Consider the following 22,506-nt stretch of genomic DNA (forward strand, 5'->3'; position numbering starts at 1 on the left):
TCTCAAACTGTATGTTCAGTCTAAGCACTGCTGGTGCTAGAATCCTCAAAATGGTCATGTGCACAAGTGCCAAGGCAAAATACAATACTAAATAGTACAATTCAGTACAGACTGACCATGACTAACCCAGCATCAGAGGGACCTGCAGGTTGCCAGATAAGTGATTTTGCCAGATTACAGACTGATTAGGTTAGAATACACTTAACCCATCAGTTAACCACCTCATCCTACCTTTAAAATACAGTACCTTGTAAATCAGTACAAGCTGTTTAACACGGAAAAAAAAGAGATATTTAATAATGAGAATCCAGTGATATTTTAATTAAGCACAGGCAAAATAAATGGTACAGGTAAAAATTCTGTTGACTTACATGAAAAAATTCATCACTGCTGCTTCCAAAGTGAAGAGCTGTAATTTGCAACTTAGCACATTTACTGTACATGTTAGGTGAGGAGTTGTCAGGATTCCCATTTTCTTCATCTTGGATTTTTTTTTTTTACATCTTAAGCTATTCTCATTTATATTTTTAATGTACTTTCTCATTTTTATTTTTACAACCCAAAAGATAAATACAATCGTGTGTGTGTAGGGCAAGTATGAATGCACAAATTCATTCGCTGGCATCAGAGAACTTCCTACAGCTTGTTTTGTTTCGAGCTGTTATGCATATGATTTTCTTATTTATATTTTATGCTATTCACATTTATATTTTTATTGCATTTTCGAATTTTTTTTACAACCCCAAAAAACACAATTGTGTGCATAGGGTATGTATGTACACATACAAGTAGCGCCAACAAACAGTAGTGGCAGGTTGCTGCAGTGACCCAGGGAAATTTAAAATTGTGTTTACTGAACTTAGAGCTGGATTAGTGATGGAACCGGATTAGTGATTGCTGGATTAGTGATGGTCGATTAGTAGCATTATTACTAAGAATGCTTAATATGGGTGAAGTTATCCACACAAATCAATCCTATACGATGCATTACAATTACAAGTATGTAACCTTATAAATGAGGAAAACAAGACTAAAAGAAAGTATATTAATGAAAAAATCTATACAGTACACATCGACCAGAAAATACATACCAAAGTTAATGTCACTGCTTACTGGTGCTTAGGTAGAAAAAAGCCAATTTGTACAGTACTGTATACAAGTAGGTGACAAAGTTCAAAATGCAAGAAACATTCAACTTTTTGACATTAAATCTGGACAAACTAAAACTAAGTGAATACTATATATATAGAAAAAACTTAGGCTAATTAATATAAACAGGATTTAAATGCTAATTAATGTGAAGCAGTAAACCTCATTTAACACCACCAGAAACCCATAAATATACAAAATTCCCAAACCAACTATGAAAATCGGAAATTTCACCAACTGTTACACAAAAGTGTTATACCCTAAAAGCACTAAGGATCAAAGAAAAATAGCACACAAAATGAAGCAGGTGTCTGACATGTACCCACGGATCTACGTGGCACATGTATAGTGTAGTAATGCTCTTCTTTGGTCTCTTAGACATGCTAGACAAATATAACATTCAAAGACCACTAATCAGACCTGTTTGAGTGATGGGTTTGTTGTGAAACAAAAAATTTTTACTAAGTAAAGTAACACTAAAATCAAAGCATCCATAAGACCATCCAACGTACCTAGCTTTTTTGTTACGCTGATAGGTATCAGTATTCTTGGCATCTAGAGTGGCATGGCGTTTTTCAGACATACTCTGCCTGCCAAACTGATCCCTGGAAAATCCCGCAGCATTCTCTTCAAGGGAAGTTCTGTAATGAAACCAGTTAAGAAATTCTATTAAATTACACATGTACTTTAAACCTTTCCATACATTTAGTGTATTTACATAAATATAAACCTACATAAAATCTGACACTTTCTATAAAGTGAATATAAACATGGCTGCCTTACTCATACAATTATAATTGCTGCCATACGGTAACAAAGCAACTGCAGATTTGAAAAAAGAAAGTGTAATGATTTCAATACTGAAAATTTTATATTTAGATGTAATTCAGTACTGTACTTTAATACATCTAAGAGCTGCACAGTATAACATCTGAAAATCCCCAACCGTACCCTACTCATCTTAACCTATATAGATTCAAGAAAAGTAACTTTTATCTTTACAAATACTTTAACAGAAAATAAGAAAAAATCCAATTTGCCTATGATGGGATATAAAATTTTGGTCAAAGGCCAAGAGCTGGGATCTAAAAGGTCATTCAGAACCAAAAGGGAAATTAAGGAGTAAAAAGGGTTGAAAGGTGCAACAGGAGGAAAACCTCACAGTTGCACTGCGAAACTACTGTTACAGGAGGGTGGACAGAAAAGATGGAAGAGAGAATATGAACACAGATACAGTAGAAGGAATGAAAGAGGTTGCAGCTACGGGGCTGAAGAGGTGCTGCAAAGAACCTTAAGTAATACACCTGTGAGGTGCACTGACAGAACTACCCCTTACGGGGAACTACCTAAGATGTCTTGGCCATAAATATCACCATCTTACTCATCTACATACTGATACACAGTAACAAAAATGTTACTTACTGACTCGTATAGGCATCATCTGACTGACTTGGGTGGTCACTGTAACTTCCTGAGGAGGCTCCAGGACCTTCCGACCGACTCATTTGCCTAGAAAAATTCAGTGGAAAATTAATACTATAATACCATACTCATTTACCAAGCATCCTTAAACTTTATAATTAAATAATATTAACTGCTAAAAACATTCTGCACTTAAATATTTAAAAGTACAATAAACCCCCCGTATTCGTGGGGGATGCGTACCCCACCCTGCCCCCCCGAATAGCTAAAATCCGTGAATACTTAAAACCCCTCTAAAAACACTTAGAGCTGCCTATTTTGATGGTTTAAACACAAAAAAACCCTCTAAAATGCTTATACCTGAGTATTTTAATAGCTTTATCACAAAAAGTGCATCTAGTCATGAAAATGTGAAAATACAGTAATTAGTGAATATTTCTGTGAAAAATGTCGCGAATGGGCAAATTTTCTGCAAATAATGGGTAGATATGTTCCACAGAGAAATCCACGAATACTTGAGAACGTGAATACAGGGGGTTTAATGTACCATGTTTGTCAATTAAGAAATCTTAATAAAGAATTTCTGATACATTTGTGACAATGTAAATTCTGTATAGTAATTAAAAGGCTAAGTATGCATGTAAATTATGATGCTTAGAGCAGCTATAGGAAGTTATTATAAAGTAGCTAATATCAAACTAAAGCAGAACTGAAGACGTGACTTTTCATGAAGTTAAGCATAGATGTCGTCAAAATAAAGTATGGCAGTGTTTACCTGGCCAAAGAAGACTGCTGAAAGTGAATTTGATAAGCATCAAAAAAAGATGAAGCAACATCAAAAATAATTTAAACATGAACACCAAAAAATTAAGCCCATAAGGAATTCCAAAGAAAAAGTTCAGTTAACAGTTTCAAAAAGTGGTTATAAGGAACTATTGACAGCATACTACAAGCAAGGGACCATAAGCAGTATGCAGTATGACATTTGGGAAGAGATATGGAGAAAGATATGGTGATGGAATAGATGAACAAAGAGCAATTGAGAAAGAAAGCCCTCAGGCTTTGAGACATAAAAGGCAGGAAAGGGGTTAGAGATATGCAACAAGATGAAGAGGAAGTTAAAAGGCAGATCGTACAGGGAAAGAGGAGTTATAAGAAATTGAATCTTAATCCCCCCCCCAAAACAAGTAAACATTCAACTAAAGTGGTTAACTATAAACAAGAAAAAAGAAGAAAAAATGTGAACGGGACAAGGATACAAAAGTTAAAAAGGATGAGGCAATTCATACAGTATTATGAAATTTAAATAAAGAATGTTAATAGATACAAACGAAGGAAGTGGGAATGCAAAGCAATGAGGATTCTTAAAGTGACTGCTTGAACTACCGGTGAAAAGACTGGAGATGGAAGAAACACTGAGAAAAATAAAATCCACAGTATCTTATGTTGTTTGCTTCATGCCAGCAAAATAACACTCTTTAAAATGAGGTAACTACAGGAAAAGTACCATGAGAAGACAAAGACTACCAAATATTTTTGAACCTTAAGAAGGTTTGTGGTATGGTAGCAGAAACTCACTGAGTTAGCCATGATGTTGTACCCTAAATACTGGTCTCTGTCATCTATTAGCCCTGAGACCTTAGCTGTTTATCATAGTAAAGGAGGAAGCTTTGAAGGCATGCAGAGTGAGATTGGCACCTGGATCTACTAAATACAGGTAATCTAATGTAAACAGCAGAATCAGATGAAAAGCTTTCAGAAATGTAAAAAACAGGGAAGGGCATAATGAAGATAGTAGGACTGAAAAACATTGTAAACAAAGCTGATGATGACTGGCAAGGAAGCAAAGAAAAAAGTAGTCAGCGCAGTGGTCAAGTGGAAGGGGTGCTGGGAGTGAACTCGGCGATGAATGTCAAATGTAACAAATGGTGTATTTTTTCAATTTGCCAGCAAAGATGAATATTCCACATTACAGTATATAAAATGAGGGGGCATATAAGTTTTGGAATCACAAACTTTAATATATATTTCAACACCGAATGCCACCCTAAATTCTTTTCTAGCACAGTACAAACAATTCTGCCATTACCCTTAATTTTTTAGATTCAACATAACCCAAGACTATGCATACCCTGCAAGATGAGTGGTAGTGGGATCATCATGAATAATCAGTATATTTCCAGATGGCAAGTTGACAGTTGGGGAGCCCAAAGGATTCATATTATGATCCCCTGTAGCCAAAGTTTCATGTTCGCTCCGCATAACAAAATGTTGAAGCTGGGAGGTATTCCAAGTATCATGTGTTGCCTGCAGGTAAATGAAAAAAAATTAACAACATATTACACATGGCCTTAAATCATGAATAGCATCTCCATATAATCATATGCTTGACAGTAATGTGAAACCTACTGTACCTTGTAATAACTTTCATTACGTAATGCACCATTGTTGCCGGTTAGTCTCTGAATGACTGGGTTTCTCACATCCAAATTATCAGGATGAGCAAATTCAATACCATCAGTAACATGGCGCCCACTATCATACTGTAAAATAAAATAAAAAATCTGATAAATAATTCTGGCTTTATGCAACTTCCACAAGAAAAACATCAATAGCAGCGCAAACTTGCTGTCATTTTCATACACAGAATGCAATAGCTCTGTGCACATTATAATATTACATCCCTCTCTAAATTAAAGCTGTTTTGTTGACAAACAATACATCATCATTCCCCATTACTATAAAATTGACAAATAATACACCAATACCATTACCCATTACTAGAAAAAGTATTTCAGGAGCAGTTTTTAGTTTTACCTTTGTAAATGTAACAAACTGTTTTCAGTTTTATTTTTAAAACAGGACAATACTGTACTGCTATTTCTGTCATAAAAGCAATTACTGTATAGTACATAATAAATACAGCATGTATTTATTACGCTGTATAACTTTTCCTATAAAAAGGACACAACAGCTGAATTTATTAAAAATATCTATGGTAACAATTTCATGGCAGCTTTATAGACTAAAATAAAAAATCATACATCTTTGGGCATATTATTCTCTACTACATACCCTCCTCAACTCCTAACTCTAATTCAGTGTTTGTAAAAAGAAATAACCCTCACTAAATACCTGATACAATACCTTTTATATCAACAAATAAAACAGCTGACTTTATTTGACTTGATTTTATGAAATTAAGACTGTTAAGCCAAGCACTGACCATTCAGTGCTTATAACTGTGAAAAGAGGAAGTTGGAGTGGTTAGACAGCAAGAAAGAGAGATCCAGAACATAGGGTGGAACTGGGAAAAAACCCCATAGCTACACCAAGAAATAACAGTTAAAAAGGCTGAACAACGACTGAAGAAAGGAAGAAAGACTGGAGGTAGGAGCAAAAGGCTAAAAGGAGGGTACAGTTACGGACTGAAGTTACGCTACTAACACTTCCATGAAATACTAGACTTTATGAAGAAAAAATGCTATGGAAGCCACTTTATGGGAGTTTTATAGACTAAAATCAATACAGGCAGTCCCCACCTACCAGTGGCATTGGTTAACAGCGCTTCAGTGTTACGGCGCTTGGCCAGTGACGTCGTTTACCGGATTTTCGGCGCTGATCTCCAGTTAATGGCGCCATCAAGTGGGGATTTCAGCGCCGATCTCCAGTTAACAGCGCTGTTGTGGGGATTTCAGCGCCAATCTCTGGTTAATGGCGCCGATATCCAGTTAACTGCTCTATTAAGCAGTTAACTGGAACCCCCACCGTTAACCAGGGACTGCCTGTAAATGTAACATAACACCTTCAAATGCAATATTTCCTAATAAGTTTTACTACTGGCTCAAAGTCTCGTTAACTCCTAGCTTAAATTCAACACTGGGGAAAAAAATCTTATGCTTATCCTCTAAGCTAACTGATGCCAAAGGACCCACTTTGCATGAATTAACTGAAGTCACCTTGTGGATTCCTGCTGATAACATAGAATCTGAAACATCTGTAATGCCAGAATGGTCAGGTGTGGGAGTTGCTGGCGAAGACTTGGCCCCACCCAGGGTTTCTGTTCCTGAAGAATTTGTGAGAAGGCTGTTGGCAGAATCTCGGCCAGAACGGTTTGCTGATGATGGGCTCGACCGTTCTCTACTGTTATCTGTCCTCCTAGCCACAGTAAGAGAGATCATACCTGGTGTTGGGCCCTGTAAAAACTGTAGGATTAAGTAACATAATTAGGAAAAATGCATAGTACTATGCATAGTTCCATACAATTATTCTATATAATTACTGTACCACCATGCATGTAACACTGTACTCAAAGAAGTAAAATTCACCTCCTGATGCATTGCAGTTCTCAAGGTCTTCATAGCTTCACTGTTAGGTTTTCCCAACAAGGAATGACCATTAATATTAACAAGTTGGTCATTCTGATATAATCGTCCATCTCGACTGGCTGCACCTCCATGAATAACATTCTTCACAAAGATCCCAAGGTCAACTGAACCATTTGGACCAGAGCTGGTCTTCCCTTTAACACTTACACCTGAAATATATGCATATCTCATGTGAGAGTAAAGCAGCCACATTAAAAGATAAAATTCTTTTAAGTACTGCATTCAAATAGACTTTACAATAAAGTAACCAGTAGTGATCACTCTACAGAATCTTCTTAAAACAAATATTTTTTTAAACTAAAAGTGATCTATGTTATTAAAAATAAAGAAAAATCAACAGAAAGCTTACTCACCAAGACCCGCTCTCTCTGAGTCGTGAACAGGAATTTCAAACATCAGTATTTCCCGTTGCTTCCATGGGAACATGAGGCTATCTTCTGCTGCTTTATCAGCAGGCTGAAATATGGCAAACATTAAAGCACCATTCATAATCACCAGAAGTGATTAACATCATAATGTTTAAGACATGAAATTACAAAAAAGGAAAATACAGAAAGCAATACTTACTAAGCTTTGAGCATAATAATATACCAAATCATTTACATTTATGATGGATAGGCCATGTTCACTGAGGCTCACAACAGTTTCTTGACAAAAAAATTTAAAGTCAGTGTTGCTACAGTAGCTTCATTTAAAAGCTCATCTAAGATAATCAAAATAAAAGAGAGCTTTCCATGAACAAGGCCACTGAATACTAAAGCAAAATACCTGGCGGAAGAAGGACAGGCTGCCTTGTGGATGGAAGCATACCTATAACAAAATATCCAAAGTCACTGGCAAATAGCATCGGGGCACACTAACATTTAAGTGTTCCTTAATGTCTATCGGAACAAAATGAACTCTACCATTATGTGCAAGTCTAATAAACAATGAAAGGTGGTGTGCAACCATTATCACAATGATGACAATGCTGTGTAAAATTAGTGGTCCCCTAACTTCAAGTCATATGCAAATTTTAACACACAAAAAGCATGCTTTGTCATTAAATGTCAAGTGCATTTGAAGAAATCCACAAAGTCCAAATTTATTACAGATTAAGAGGTCAAATTGTAGCCTCCAATGACATAATTCTATGAAAGACACCTTTTACATCAAATCACTATAAAAACAAAATAGTGCAAGTGCCTTGTACAGTAAGTCTACTATGGTACACAATAAAGCTGAAGCTCCATGTCAATTCCCAGATAAGCAATCAATAATCCTTATTGGTCTAATCATGGAATGACAGTAGAGAGTGTAAGTGCTTTTATGCTTTTATGCATGAATACCCAATCTAATTTTAGCCATAATGCTTTAGGGTGAAAGTGCAATGATGGTTGAAAGCTGACTGGATCAGAATGCTCTCCATGCTGGATAATAATAAATCACATACTATCAAACTTACTTTAACTCAAAAACTGGTGGTATTTCAAGTTAAAAATTAGAATCTGTAATTCATTTCTTCAAAAGTTCATACCAAATTCTTCACAAAAAATTCCAAACTAAAGTAGCACAAGTACTTTAAGGCATACAGTACATACTATTCACACAAAGCAAAACTATTGCATCCCAAGTTAAGCATTTTAGGCATATCTTGGAATACAGCTAAACTAACTGAAATACCAAATTTAACACCCAAAAAATACTGTTATATGAATAATTTTAAACTGACTATTTATTAAGTAAGATACACAGTTCATTTAATGAGCATTTTGTACCATAATCACAAGCTTTGGGAGAAGTGCAAAAATAAGCAGCAGCTTGGAGAGAGAGAGAGAGAGAGAGAGAGAGAGAGAGAGAGAGAAAGCACTGCATTCTGGATAACTCCAAAATAGGCAATAGTTAAGTACTGCTAGAAGCAAAATCCACCCTCGAAGGTCCATAAATTGCTACTACTTATACAAGAATGGCTACAAACACAAACTGTAAAGCAATAATCACACTACACTCAAGCTATTTAAAACATACATAGGGTAATTAATCATAATATATTATGCAGTACTGGACTGTGTTTCAGCTTTAGCTTTCTTACCATCTGCCTTGGTAATTTTGGACTAGAGGGTTTTTCAGTTTCAGAAAATGAATCTGCTGAACTGTTCGGCACTTCACCATTACGCTGATCTTGTCTAGATACAGTAAGAGTTGCAGTGCCACCAATGGGAATCTGCCTCAGGAGGCCAGCTACCTCTGACTGGCTACGACCTGTAACTTCAACACCATTCACCTCCAGAAGTCGGTCACCAATTCGTAGTGTTCCATCTTCAATAGCAGCTCCCTACATTAACATAATATTGCATACAGTAACCTAACAAAGCATAAAGTTCAAAATCATAAATATAAAACCATGTCACATTAGGTTTAAGGTTTAAAAGTAACCCTGAACTACAAGTACTGTATACTTTCAATTTTAAAAATTATCACTTATCAACTTCAATTATTTTTTTTGTGAAAGGTTAAAAATGTTTGTTTAACAACCTAAACTCCTCAAACAACCTTACCTTGGGTAATATATTTTTTATATAAATCGGTGCCTCCCCTCCCGCTGGGTTATCTCTTGTTGTTATGGAGAAGCCAAGACCATGAGGTCCTTTTGTAAGATGTACAGTAACCTTACGACCAAGTTTTCTAGTGTTACATTGCAATATAACAGCCTGGGTCCGGGATGACAGAGATGATGGGGGGACTTTTCTAGTTGAAGTAACACTCGCAACTTTGGCACCCCCAACAACTGTAACATAATATAGAAAAAACAGCTCATTCAACAGCACACATCAAGCAATGTTCTTGTTATAATATAATTCACATTCTGTACAATAAGGAACCTGCAGCAGCATACAATACATTAATTCTACAAACTGCAGTATACGACTGTGAATACTTACATCTCTCCTCTCCTTCAACTAACTCGTTGGAATGCCCATACGAACTTTGATGCTTATGGTTAATATCACGATAATCAGGTCTTTTTAAAACTCGGAGACGCAGTTCTGGAGACTGCATGGCCTCTTTGAAAATTTCTTGGGCTCTGTGGATAAGATGTAACATCACTCAGTGAAAAGTTATATAATTCTCATGAATAACACTTAAAATAATTAAGCAAGAATGCCCCAAACCCAAAACATTACAATATAGTTTCAAAAAATTCAACAACAATAATAACAGAATTCAGATAAGATGTAGTGTTGTAGATTAAAACCACTATGAAGTTAGTTTACTGCTTTGTTAATCTTTATACAGGAATGATTAAGTGGATGAAAATCTGTCATATCACCTTTGAAACGTAATATTATTCAATGTCTTCCCATTGATTTCTATAATTCTATCATGGACCTCTATTCTACCATCCCTGGCTATCCGACCATCCGGTTCCACTCCTTCCACCAACAAGCCTTGGTCATTGCCTCTGCCATCTGTACTTGGAATTACGTGGATACCCAGAGGTCCTCGGTCATTACTTAGCACCACCATAATACTGAAATGGGCAATTTTCATCAGACAACACGACACTTTTTATTACTTCATTTCATTCTATACATAATTATACATGGACAAAAATACACAGGACAGTAAAGTTACAAAATCTATTGGGCAAAAATGGCATAAAAAGAAAAAAATTTAAAAATTACCAGCTGTTTGTATCATCATGAGATGGGTCTCTAGAATGAAGAGGAGACGAAGCAGATCCTCCAAGAGGTTCTCTACGCCTCCCCTCACTAGCTACCATTGCCTTATCAGCAGCATCTGCCCATCGTACCATTGCAGGATTGTCTGACAGGACCTAAATAAAAAAATTATAATTATTCACAAATATTTTGTAGGACCCATAAAATATAGTTTAATTTAAATTGTAATTTTCATGGCACGTCAAGATGAATATGACCATTTTGTCCTGGACCAGATCTTAATCTAGACAAGAACAATTTATTAGAGTTTATGAAATATAGGCAACAGATTGTATTAGTTGCATAAAAGCAATTGAATATTGGGTCCACCATTTGAAATGTTAAGGGACAGTACTGTCATCAACAGTAAACATCTTTAGAAGTTATGCAAGAATTACTGTAATGTAAATAAAACTAAAAAAGAACACACATACAAATAAAAATATACAAATGTACAATATAGCTAACAAAATACACAAAAAAAAAGAGACTAGAAATTCATAGAAACACACAGCACATGCACATTTATATCCTCTCATGCCTGATACATATATGACCTATACAAACACAAAAACACAGATTTATGGACATACACCCAAAAATATACATATGACCATACATATGCAAATAGAGAGATTTACAAATCAAGGGGCCTCTATTGAATCTAAGTACTGATTAAAAATGTGAAAAAACTGGATCTAATTTGTGTAAACTCAAACTACAGTTAAAGTTAAAATTAATGCCTGACTATGGAAATTACATGCAGATTCTATCACTGTGTATTCTTTTCCGTAAAATTATTGTTTCAGGAATTTTCTTTACCTTTTTTAAGTTTATTGAAAAATCAGTTTTCAGTGTGAATGTCATCTGCACTCCTACAATCATCTCTTGTTAAACTATATTTACGTGAGCAATTCTTTTCTCAGTTGTTTTGCTAGTTTGCCATGTGTGTGTATACACACAATTATATATATATATATATATATATATATATATATATAAATATATATATATTATATATACATATATTATATATATATATATATATATATATATATATATATATATAAATTATATATATTTTATATATATATATTATATATATATATATATATATAATAAATATATATATATATATATATATATATATATATATATATATATATATATATATATATATGCATATATATATAAATTATATATATTTTATATTTTATATATATATATATATAACAAATATATATATATATAATATATATATATATATATATATATATATATATATATATATATATATATATAAAATATATATATATATATATAAAATGTATATATATATAAAAACATCATATTAGACTATTATGAATGGGCAAAGAGTGAACTGTGAAAGGAAAGAAACCACATTCTGTAAATAGATGAACCATGTCATGAATGGGTACATGGAGAGGCATCAATGTGTAGTTATACCTAATCTCAGGTTTAGCTTTAATCTTATAATAATGTTTCTCAGCTGGATTAAAGCACTGGTCAATTTCACAAGCTTTAAAATTATTAGCATAACCAACATTTGGACAGTATTATGGAAGATGCCTGCATTTTCTTATTCAGGAAATCAATTTAAATTCTAGTTGTGGTTTATATATATTACATTCATGTATCCTTCACATTTTTAATCAACAATACACACTCAAACAGGCACTTGATTTGAAAATCTCTCCCCCTCTCTGTATTTGCAAATATAAGAAGGCCTATGACTGCAAACAAATGTGTAAGAAATTTACATAAATTATGCTTATATCACACTTCTAAATTCTGTTAAACTTAAAATACAATTTTGTTCAACCATATACAGTACTTTAGAATCCACAAGCCTCCCTTGTAGGATTACAGCTCCACTGCTGTATGGAAGACTTTCTCCAATGACCAAAGGACCTCTCATAAAAGCAAAAGTTGCACATATCAACTCATAAGGTAGTCAAAGGAGAATTACAAATCTTTTCTGGCAAAAGCTGTAATCATCCCACTCATTAGCTATCCAAAGTTATTTTGCGAATGAAAAGATAGCTTCACCTACAATAGGACTTTTCAGCTCATGCCAAGAACCATCCTCCTGAAATCTTGGCTAGAAGCTTAGTGTGAAAGTTACTTTTTAGGAAAGGGGCAAGTAAAGTACTACCATTGAAACATGTGATGACGACCCTACTGCATGCACACAATGAGCTGCTTTTTCTTTAAATTCCCATTTATCTCTTTCAAGGATGTACTGTACTGTATTCTGTTGCCCTAAACTAAGGCTTCCCTTCCTGGCCTTTCTATATGCCAAAGGTATATAGAACTTGAATGCTAACTAAACTAGTAACGAGGGTCAGCCACACTTTGCTGTTCTTTTCCTGCTCTCTTTTACTTCCAGCCAGTGTCTCACCTCAGACATTTATTACCACTTGTTTACTGTATTACTGTATACAGAACAATAAGTGTAGAGCAAATATAAGACAGGCAGCAAATATTATAAAATATTCACGACAATCATTGGAACAGTAAGAAAAATAAGACAAGTTATGCCTAACACAAAAACCTTTAAGGATGTTGCATAACTACATTACAATCAATAATTTTATTCACCTGGACTGAGCATCGATTATTATCTCTTGAGAATCTAGAAAAAGCCGTAGACGAATGATGCGATGATGATGAAGACGATGAAGGAGTTTTTTCCTCCCCTGACCCCTCTCCTCTCTCTCCAGGATCAGCAACAAACACACTGTCATCCTCATAAGAACTATGGCCATCCTATGTCATCAAAAATATTAAATAATTGTCAACAACATGAAAAGAAATACATTGTACCTTACATTATACATATATATGCATAAATTTTCATTAAATACACCTAACACAACACCACCTAGAAATATATAAACTGTTCAGGTACTCTCCAGCAAAAAATTGCATCTTTCTCTCCTTGTGCTACTCACAACAGACTTCATTGGTGTAGAACTTGGAGGTGCATTCTGATCCTCAATGATTGGGGCAGCCGACCATCTCTTGGTTGGGTCTGGAGGAATATTTGCCGGTGGAATTGGAGATAACCTGTTGAGAGCTGGCTCACTACCCCGCCGGACGTGAAGTGGGGGAGGGGTGGCACTTAGTTCCTCTCCTGTTATCTCAATGTCATTCCGTGTGAAGGGGGAGAACTTGTGCTCGATTCCCTGACCACATGGAAAGTTTATGAAAATGACTTTAGTAACTGAATGATCATGGACTGGGTGCCATTGCAAGTAAAGTCTACATTTCGTCTGATTTTCATTTAGAATACCTTCATTTCAAGTGCTTCTGGAGAATGTTCATCGTTTAAAACCTGATATCAATCTCTCTACCCTATATTTTCCTTGCGACTCGTAATCTTCATATCACACACATTAGCATACATTACCTCTTACAATGTTTATTTCTTCTAATTATTATTTCCAGTGAATGGCCCGAACACTGGAAGCATACACTGTGCAGTTGATTCAAACTAAACCTTACGATGTACTGCATAAAACCCTTATGTTATTATATACAAAACCTTTACATAACACTTCTGATGAAGGTGTAAAACGCTGCTGATTCTGGCTCACCTGGAAGATATCAGGAGAGGGATTCTCAGAGTCTGAGGATGCTGAAGTACCATCTCCTCCCTGGTGGTGGTGAGCCTGTTCATCGTAGATGGCAATGATTTGCTCCCTGTCGTCAGCTACGTCATTTAAACGGTCGTCAGGGTCAAGGATGCCCCCGTCTAGCTGCTTCAGGTTGTGCACCGTCACCCATGAATTTGATGGCTGCAACAGAGAGAAAATACGTTAGTTAAGCTGGTAGGGTTCATAGTATATATTACAAGCTCCGTACTTGAACTGAATATATAATTAGCTCCTCATCAAAGCTGTATAAAGGTATGAACGTCATCTGTAAATTAGGAGTATAACACTTTCAAACGGATATCACATTCGACAGAAAAATATTATATGTAGATCAATCTTTATAATGGAGTTGACAATATAATTAATCAGTAACCAAAATTACAGACAGAATTTTCTAGAAAATTAAAATGAACAATAGAATACTTTAATAAAAAAAAACATGCATAGCATATGCAATATTCAAATGATAATAGAATAAAAGAAACTTGCAAATATGAGGGAATTCTCATTTTCTACAAAGGCTAGCTAGCTTTTGAGCAATGAAACTTTCTTTGTGCGTAGTTTGTTACCAGTTCGAAACAACTTCAATAAGCATTTTACTAATGTCAGTAGACTGACAACATATTCTGAACCAAGGCTAAGTCTGAATGAGCAGTAAAAAAAAAAAAAAGACAAATGCGGAAAGACCAGGCATTTCAGAAATTTAAAAACCATACTCTCTAGCGAACCTCAACATTAATTCGGCAAAGGCTTTGTAAGTAGTGTTGTGTAATTTGGTCCAAGCAGAGTTTATCATTTTACAACTCTACACGAAAAAGAAATTTTTTTAACAAACTTTAGGTTCATCTTCCTATGAGAGGAAAAGGGCCTTACAACCTCATCCTTGTAATCTAAGACTATAATAAATAAGAGCGTCAGCTGTAATAGAATAAAAGTCATAACAAACAGCTCGAAATCAGTCCACTATCCATAAGAAAGTAATACGCCATTGTCTGGGGCGATTCTTGTTAATTTATTCCAAAACAACATCCATGCACAGAGGACTAATAGTCACACTAACTAACCAAGACAAGAATGTAGCTAACTGCCAAATTTTCGAGACCCAGCCTAATCTTCGTGGCTGTAAAACAAAACAAAAAAACACGCAGCAAAATATTTCACAAATTTTATAGAGGTGAAACCACTGAACTTAACTTAAAAGACACGACTATACACATACCAGTGATTTTCTCAAAGATAAGTACTGGTCTTTCTCTTTTTTTCGAATCTAATTTTTAAAAATATTAATATATTACGTTTTTTTAAACTATTTCATTTGAAAATATATTAGAGTCAATACTCGAGATGTATGTCCTCCATCTTTTCACAAGTCTGAGACGAGACCTGCAAACTGGACAATAAACAGATAAAAAGCTCCACTGATTATTTTCTATATATCATTCAGGCTAAAGCTTAGGGCGCGTACCTCTCGCCGCTATCTGTCCGCCTGTCTACCAAACGAAGACATCTTAAAAATTTGTTAAACTTTTGCATAACTAGCTGTACCCAAGATTAACATTCTAGCATGATTATAAATTTTACTGTTAAGCAACAGGATATGAGAACAATCACACGCGTTCAGACCTAAATTCCTCCAGTCATTTCACTGATCCCCTCACCTATTTTAGTTGATTTAAACAACATACAATCTACCAAATCTACGAGCTCATTGCCGGAGGCACCTAACCTACCCCTGTGACCCAAAGGTCTACAAATGAATCTCGTGACCTTCACTGACCTCCCAAGAGAGAGGAATGTGTTTCAGGGGTGTGTTGGAAAAAGGTATACGGGGTTTTCTGGGCATAGCAGCAGTAAGACGATTAGAGCTCAGGGGAGAGGAAGGACTTATATTAAAGCCTCGTGAATGTGAATTGAAATGGCGGGATGGATATGCGATAAAAACTGCGGAAAAACTGGATGAAGGTTGAAGTAAGATAAGAGGCAGTAGGCTGTGGAGGAAATACCACCACACAGACAGTTCAAGTGGTGGAGGGGAGGAGTCCGCTCCCACCCAATCGACTTCACATCACCGGCCGAGTTCAACAATTCATCACTGCTTGGCCTGCCCGTTTCAAGGTAGACAAGACACTTTACAACTGCACACATATTTCAAGTAGTTAACATTTTTGTCCAGGATAAACGCTATGCACACACACGCAAATAAAAAACTGTGTATAAGTGAAGATGCATGCATTACTGACCCCCATCCCCGCCACCACCCGCACGTCAGCTCTGAGTAAATACGAGTCCAGAATATATAAGGAAGAATATAAATATAAAGAATGACAGAACAAATATTTCTCTAATAACATCTTCATGAACGGGGTTTCAAGGTCCAAAAACTACCACGGTCATGAAAGGGTGACATTAACTTTGAGCGCTTTAAAAGTTCTATGGCGCGCGTGCGCCTGTAACTGCATGCATAAATACATGCAGGCATCACTTGGTCAAGTGCTGTTATTTCCACTAACAATTTAATAGCACTTACAAAAACTTCAGATAGGTTCGTATATATGAGAATAATAAAAAGAACTTGTCTTTAACGTACTTCATTCAAAATATGAGTCATATTACCATAAACCAATATTAAACTTGGCAAATGCGGTATCTTAGTTTCAGCGTTATGAACGGTATTATGCGGTAGTTATATGCTGTGTGTTATTAACTGTAAACTGAAGCCCTGCTTTGCCCGTCTTTTAAGATAAGTTCCAATAGACATATTTCCTTTAACTGCAAGTAATATGTGGTAGTAGGAAAGGAAGCTGTAAAGAGGAGGAGGAGGAGGAGGAGGAGGAGGAGGAGGAGGAGGAGGAGGAGGACAGAGGTCAACGGTCTGCTTGCATGACGTCTCATTGCCACATACTGCAAACCACAAAGCTAAACCTCCTTTCGTAACGTTAATATCCTTTCTTTTCTCTGGTGTAGGAGTGAAACCTCAGACAACTCAGTCCTCCACCATATAAATGATTCTACATTAACATATCTGAAGCCCTTGGCTATCATGTACAAGTAGTTACAAGAGCTCACATGCCATTATTCCTTATATTTACTTAATTGTGACTGTACAGAAGCCATCATTTATTATGATAATTTATATGTAAAGGGTACATGGAATAAAAAGAATGGCTATCTACTCAACAAACTGCTTGGAAATAATGACCATATGTGCAAAAAGTAAAAAAAAAAAAAAAAAAAAAAAAAAAAAAATGCGCTGAAGATGGGGAGGAATAAATTAGAATATGCCTCAAAACTGACCTATGAACAATTTGAAGCATTAATATCTTAAAGGTTTCTTTAACAACTCCCGGCAAGTCTTCCAAAATAAGTTGTTTAAATATTCTTTAAGGGTATTCACTATCAGACTGTGATTATATAAACAAAAGTAATTTCCAACCATTCCTTCCAATTTCTTTGTCGAGAAAATTGTAACGAAATTGGGCTAAACTTATCGGAAGCCAGTGGCCACGGTAAATAACAGCACTCTTACACAAACTTTATAGTACAGCCCCTACCTAGGCAAATAAGCATGCACCAACACAGATGTGAGCACGACTTTTTTTTTCAGGTAAGCGCGAATATACGGCCTTGACCTTCCTGCCCTTGGGCAAGGAGGTAGGTGGTCGGTTTCAGGGTAGAACGCCAATCCCTAATTCCTAATTAAAGCATGAAATGACCTTCAGTGGCACATTGTACTAAATCTTTTTTGTGCTGGATACCAGCTGATAATTTAAACATTCACGATAGTATCTTTCATAGATAAGAAAGTCGGTGAAGGGTTTTTTTAAGACTGGAATTCGATTCACATAACTTTAATCTGCAACTTCAATTATTCATGAAGTGAGGCAAAAACTTTGATAACCACTAAATATGAACTAGGCCTTTTAAAAGATAATAACGTAACATACACTAACTAATTACTAACATTTGATATTTCATAACCAACAAAATACACAAATGTCGTTCTCTCTGCCTAACGGCATCAAATAAATACAAAGCTGTACGTATTCGAAAAAAAAAAAATACTTGGAAGGGTGGAGCACTGTCTAGGGCTAGGCGAACATTAAGCACACCCTTGCCATATCTCTCTGTATTTCCTGGATTTTCTGTGCCACGTAATATTAAATCTGTTTGTGACAAGTAAAAGCACCACGAATTCACTACATTATGTCAGGTAAAAATCCGGGCAGGATCATAAATCTTCCTGAGCACTTGTGCACAACGTATCTGGTACCAACTATATGCTGTATTCTCGTAAGTGCAGCAACTCACAGGGTCAAAATGACAGTAAACAAAATTCCTATGAAATTCTGATTCACTCTTCACAAGAAATTCTCTCTTCTTATCGCAACACCCAACACAACTTGAAAAAATCCCAACAGGTATCGGGTTATGACGACACAGCCCATCTATTTCCACTTCCCGCATGTAAGTTGGATTCCATCAGTCATGGCTAAGTTAATGCTAACTCCTTCACTTCTAATCAGCACAAATAACCCAACGCAAAATTACGCTCTTTCCAAAATCTCCACGAAAATGAGAATGCCAAAAACACTTGAAGAAAAACACCAATGATAAGATCGCCACGAACCGGGCCCAGGAGCACCGTGGTCATCCCGTCACCGCAGAAGTAAAGGACAAACTGAAGACTGATATTCTGGAGGACTGGAAGAGGGACCGGAATGGGGGAGAGGCGGCGAGACTGCTGGGCCCACCGCTCTCGAGGCCTCGACGTGTGACCAGATTGTCGCCTCTCTACTACAACAGCTGCTCTTCTCCCCCCAAACCCCATCCCCATCTCCCCCAAAGACCCAATTCCCCTCCCCACTGGCCTTCCCATTATCTATTCTGAAGCTCCCCTCCCCCCTAATTCTAGTCAGCCCCCATTCACTCCACCACTCCCATACCACCCGGTATAGGGAGACCATTCAGTTCCCCTTCTGCAGTCATAATCATTGCATCTTTTACCCAAGTCTGTGCCACTTCAATCGGCTTACTGTCACACCTCGTCAAAAATCTGAATAGGACTGATACTTACGCCTTCAGGTCTTCCTTTATTCGATCTATTTCAGCGTGATTACACTTGCACACGGGTTCTTTAACATTTTTTCCTTTTATCTTGTTATCTAATCGAGGTGCTTATCATGAGTTATTTTTAAATTATGTAAACATTCCTCTGCTTCAAGGAGTGTTATATCGTATCCAACATACTTGACCTAAAAGGCCTAGATATACTAATCTTTCAACCTTCCGGGGAAGCCCATTCAAATTCATAACAATCTCCATTGTTTATTTTTTACGTGGCTTCCTACCTGTGCACCAGACGGCTCATTCAATTTTTTACAGCTTATAATTTTCTTCAAATATGAGTTCTTCTAAGTCATAATACTTTTTTAATATGTACTTTGGATACCAGTTGAGTGTCATCTGTTTTCGCATGAGCAAGTATAAGAATATCCTATTAAAATACTACGGAGTTTGACATTCTTCATAACACAAAACATGCCCGTGTTGTCAACATGATTCATGTTCTTCCCCGCCTGTCTCTCCTGTAAGAGGGAATTGCGGTACTGGGCAATTGCAACTTACGGCGCATATTATTAACGCAGTTGGATCAGTGTTTCGCCACAAACGAGTATCAGGAAATATGATCGCGCAGAACGAACACGAGAACCCTGTCACATTATCAACACATCTCATTGCCAGATTATGCTTATTAATGTAGCCCGACTCTCCTAAACCGGACTCCAGTCAGTAGTCAAATTATTCACGTCTCCATTTCTGTTATTTTATCATGACCCTTGACTTCCCGTGACCCTGGCTGCCTTTCGACCAGACAACTGGTTTTTTTTCTTTATCACGAATTGGTTTTATGTTAAAAATGAAAATTGCGTTCAGTGTTTTATTCCATTAACTTTTCTCTCTACGTGGCTGGGTCAGTAAGTCAGTCAGCTACGTGACTTCCTGATATGCGATCCAGTTCACGTCTTGATTAGAGCAGTTTTTATGGCATCAAAATGTTCTTAATTTTTTCTGTGAAGAATAGAATATGATACCGTAAGTTAGTAAAAGGTTAATTTTATTCCCCCTCTTATCATTCACCTTCCAAACAACCTGTCTAGTCTTTTACTATTTGTCCAAAACTGAATGAAAAATCCATTTGCCTTTTATTTACAATTTGCTAATTATTAATTTTCTTACCACTTAAAAAATAAAAACGTCCTTATAAAATTCATGAGAATACTGAAATTCCAGAATGCATTTCACGAACCCTTTACACAAACTTACCCTCCGGATCACTGCCTCGCATTAGAAAGTGTCGAGCCCCCGGTGACGCTCCCCAAGCCCCCAGCCCCAGACTTACCTCCTGCGTGAGGGTTTTGTGCCTCCTGTGGACGTGGTAGGTGTGAGTGCGAGAGAACAGCCTGGTGAGCTTTTCGGCGACGCTCACCACCTCCGAGTAATGGAGCTTCAGCTCTCCCGGGATGTTCAACACACTCTTTGAGCTACTACAACTCCCTCCGCTGCCATCTTTGTTGTTGTTATTGTTGTTGTTGTTGCAGCTGGATGACGGAGGTCCAGCAAGACTCCGGCTGCGCATGCGCATTTTCAACAACGGTTATTATATACAGTTCCGACAAACATGAAATCTAATTTGATGAAATGAAGCTAAGAGGACTGCACTAAATTTACCACAATTATTAAAAGGCCTAGAAGAGGTTGTTGACGGGTTCTTGAACCCAAACTTATTTCAATATCGTGGCTATTTTTTCCTCCTGGGGTGGGTTACGAATATCCGGGCAACGGTCAAAATAATGATCTTCACGAGAACAGAATTCTGTATCAGAATTTTTTTTTTCTAAGTACTGTTTTTGGTTTGCTGCTTTTTTCTCCTCGTTCCTTCTTGTGTTTTCCTTGTTTTGCCTGCTTACTGGATAGAGATCATCGCCAAATGATACTATCAGCAACAGCAACAAAGCCAACAACGTTCCTACGCATCTACAAACGGTTGCGAAGCGCGTCAACCTGTTGTGAGCGTGATGCAAAAAACACTCGGAATCACATTCCCAAATACACTTGGGAATTTATGTTCATAAAGATTAACTTTTTATTTCACTTTCAGATATCTGCTTACATTTTAGCCTGAAAAATACAACAAATATCAAGACGATGGATCAGGCTCAAATTGGACACTGGAAAAAAAGATCATCAAATGTAAAACAGGCGAGGGATGTGATTTTCAATACTCTTCGGAAGAATGTGATTGCTGGTACACTACTTCGAGTCCTTTGTATATTTCTCACTGGTCTGGCAGTTACCGTGACATCAATACTTTTGAAGTGAATCAAAACAAGACGAACTTTACTCTCCTTTCGTTTAAAAGACAGTGACGGTCAAAACAATTATAGCTTGAACTACCACTTTCCTCGTGTGCGTCTTAAACCACAATTTGCCAGCGATTGAGATGAGGGCAGAGAGCCCAGGCAGTCAGCTTAACATGTTGGGGTATAGGCTACTCTAATAAAGAAACCTGTCTTCCAAAATAGTTGCTCAAGAAAACCATTCAGCTTTCAGAAGATGGGAATGACTCTCTCTCTCTCTCTCTCTCTCTCTCTCTCTCTCTCTCTCTCTCTCTCTCTCTCTCCATTTCTGCGCGTTTTTCAACTTCTTTAAATTACATACATAAAAACCACACAAGTGCTCGTTCGTACATATAAGTAATATGTAATCACAAGACTAAACTTAAGGAGCAGTTCCATACCGGTCTACCAGTTTCTTTCTGAAGAAATTACATGGTTTAATTTGCAAAGCAGCCAAGTAATTACGAATAATATTCAGAAAATAGAGCATGAAAGATCTTTGGGTCTGGAGGGAACGTTCATCCTCAAAGCAGAACTGTAATACGTAGAATAAAACCAAAATTTGTATATAAGAAAACCTTCTGCAAAAATATAGCATCGAAAGTGTGAATCAGCATGCAACCATAAGAAGTGTGGATTATTTCACGGATTAATTCGCATTTCTTTTCTGCCTAAGATACTGGCAAAAGACTATTCAACAGGTTGCCACAAGAAATAAAATGACGCGAAAAATTGATGGACATTTATGAAGAAACTGGGGGTATCTTGT

General features: G+C 36.5%; 1 protein-coding gene across 32 annotated transcripts in view; it reads right to left on the reverse strand.

Annotated features, from left to right (window-relative positions):
• The window catches only part of LOC136825010 (partitioning defective 3 homolog), a 471,362-nt gene that overhangs the window by 46,595 nt on the left and 402,261 nt on the right, over positions 1-22,506 (reverse strand). For 13 of the 32 annotated variants that reach the window (XM_067081024.1, XM_067081038.1, XM_067081022.1 and 10 more), the window contains exons 1-17: positions 18,968-19,189; positions 14,281-14,481; positions 13,636-13,869; positions 13,283-13,450; positions 10,625-10,776; positions 10,270-10,470; positions 9,881-10,023; positions 9,497-9,726; positions 9,031-9,273; positions 7,728-7,769; positions 7,313-7,415; positions 6,900-7,108; positions 6,531-6,776; positions 4,986-5,114; positions 4,703-4,878; positions 2,572-2,658; positions 1,662-1,790 (exon numbers count right to left, since the gene is read on the reverse strand). In XM_067081024.1, the coding sequence (XP_066937125.1) occupies positions 1,662-1,790; positions 2,572-2,658; positions 4,703-4,878; positions 4,986-5,114; positions 6,531-6,776; positions 6,900-7,108; positions 7,313-7,415; positions 7,728-7,769; positions 9,031-9,273; positions 9,497-9,726; positions 9,881-10,023; positions 10,270-10,470; positions 10,625-10,776; positions 13,283-13,450; positions 13,636-13,869; positions 14,281-14,481; positions 18,968-19,174 (2,900 nt within the window). In that variant the 5' untranslated portion in view covers positions 19,175-19,189. Of the gene's footprint in view, positions 1-1,661; positions 1,791-2,571; positions 2,659-4,702; positions 4,879-4,985; positions 5,115-6,530; positions 6,777-6,899; positions 7,109-7,312; positions 7,416-7,727; positions 7,770-9,030; positions 9,274-9,496; positions 9,727-9,880; positions 10,024-10,269; positions 10,471-10,624; positions 10,777-13,282; positions 13,451-13,635; positions 13,870-14,280; positions 14,482-18,967; positions 19,190-20,740; positions 21,520-22,506 lie in introns of those variants that run through there. The other 19 variants (XM_067081027.1, XM_067081039.1, XM_067081023.1 and 16 more) reach the window with 9 other exon arrangements.

Source organism: Macrobrachium rosenbergii, chromosome 36 (assembly GCF_040412425.1).
Source record: "Macrobrachium rosenbergii isolate ZJJX-2024 chromosome 36, ASM4041242v1, whole genome shotgun sequence".
Taxonomy (NCBI): domain Eukaryota; kingdom Metazoa; phylum Arthropoda; class Malacostraca; order Decapoda; family Palaemonidae; genus Macrobrachium; species Macrobrachium rosenbergii.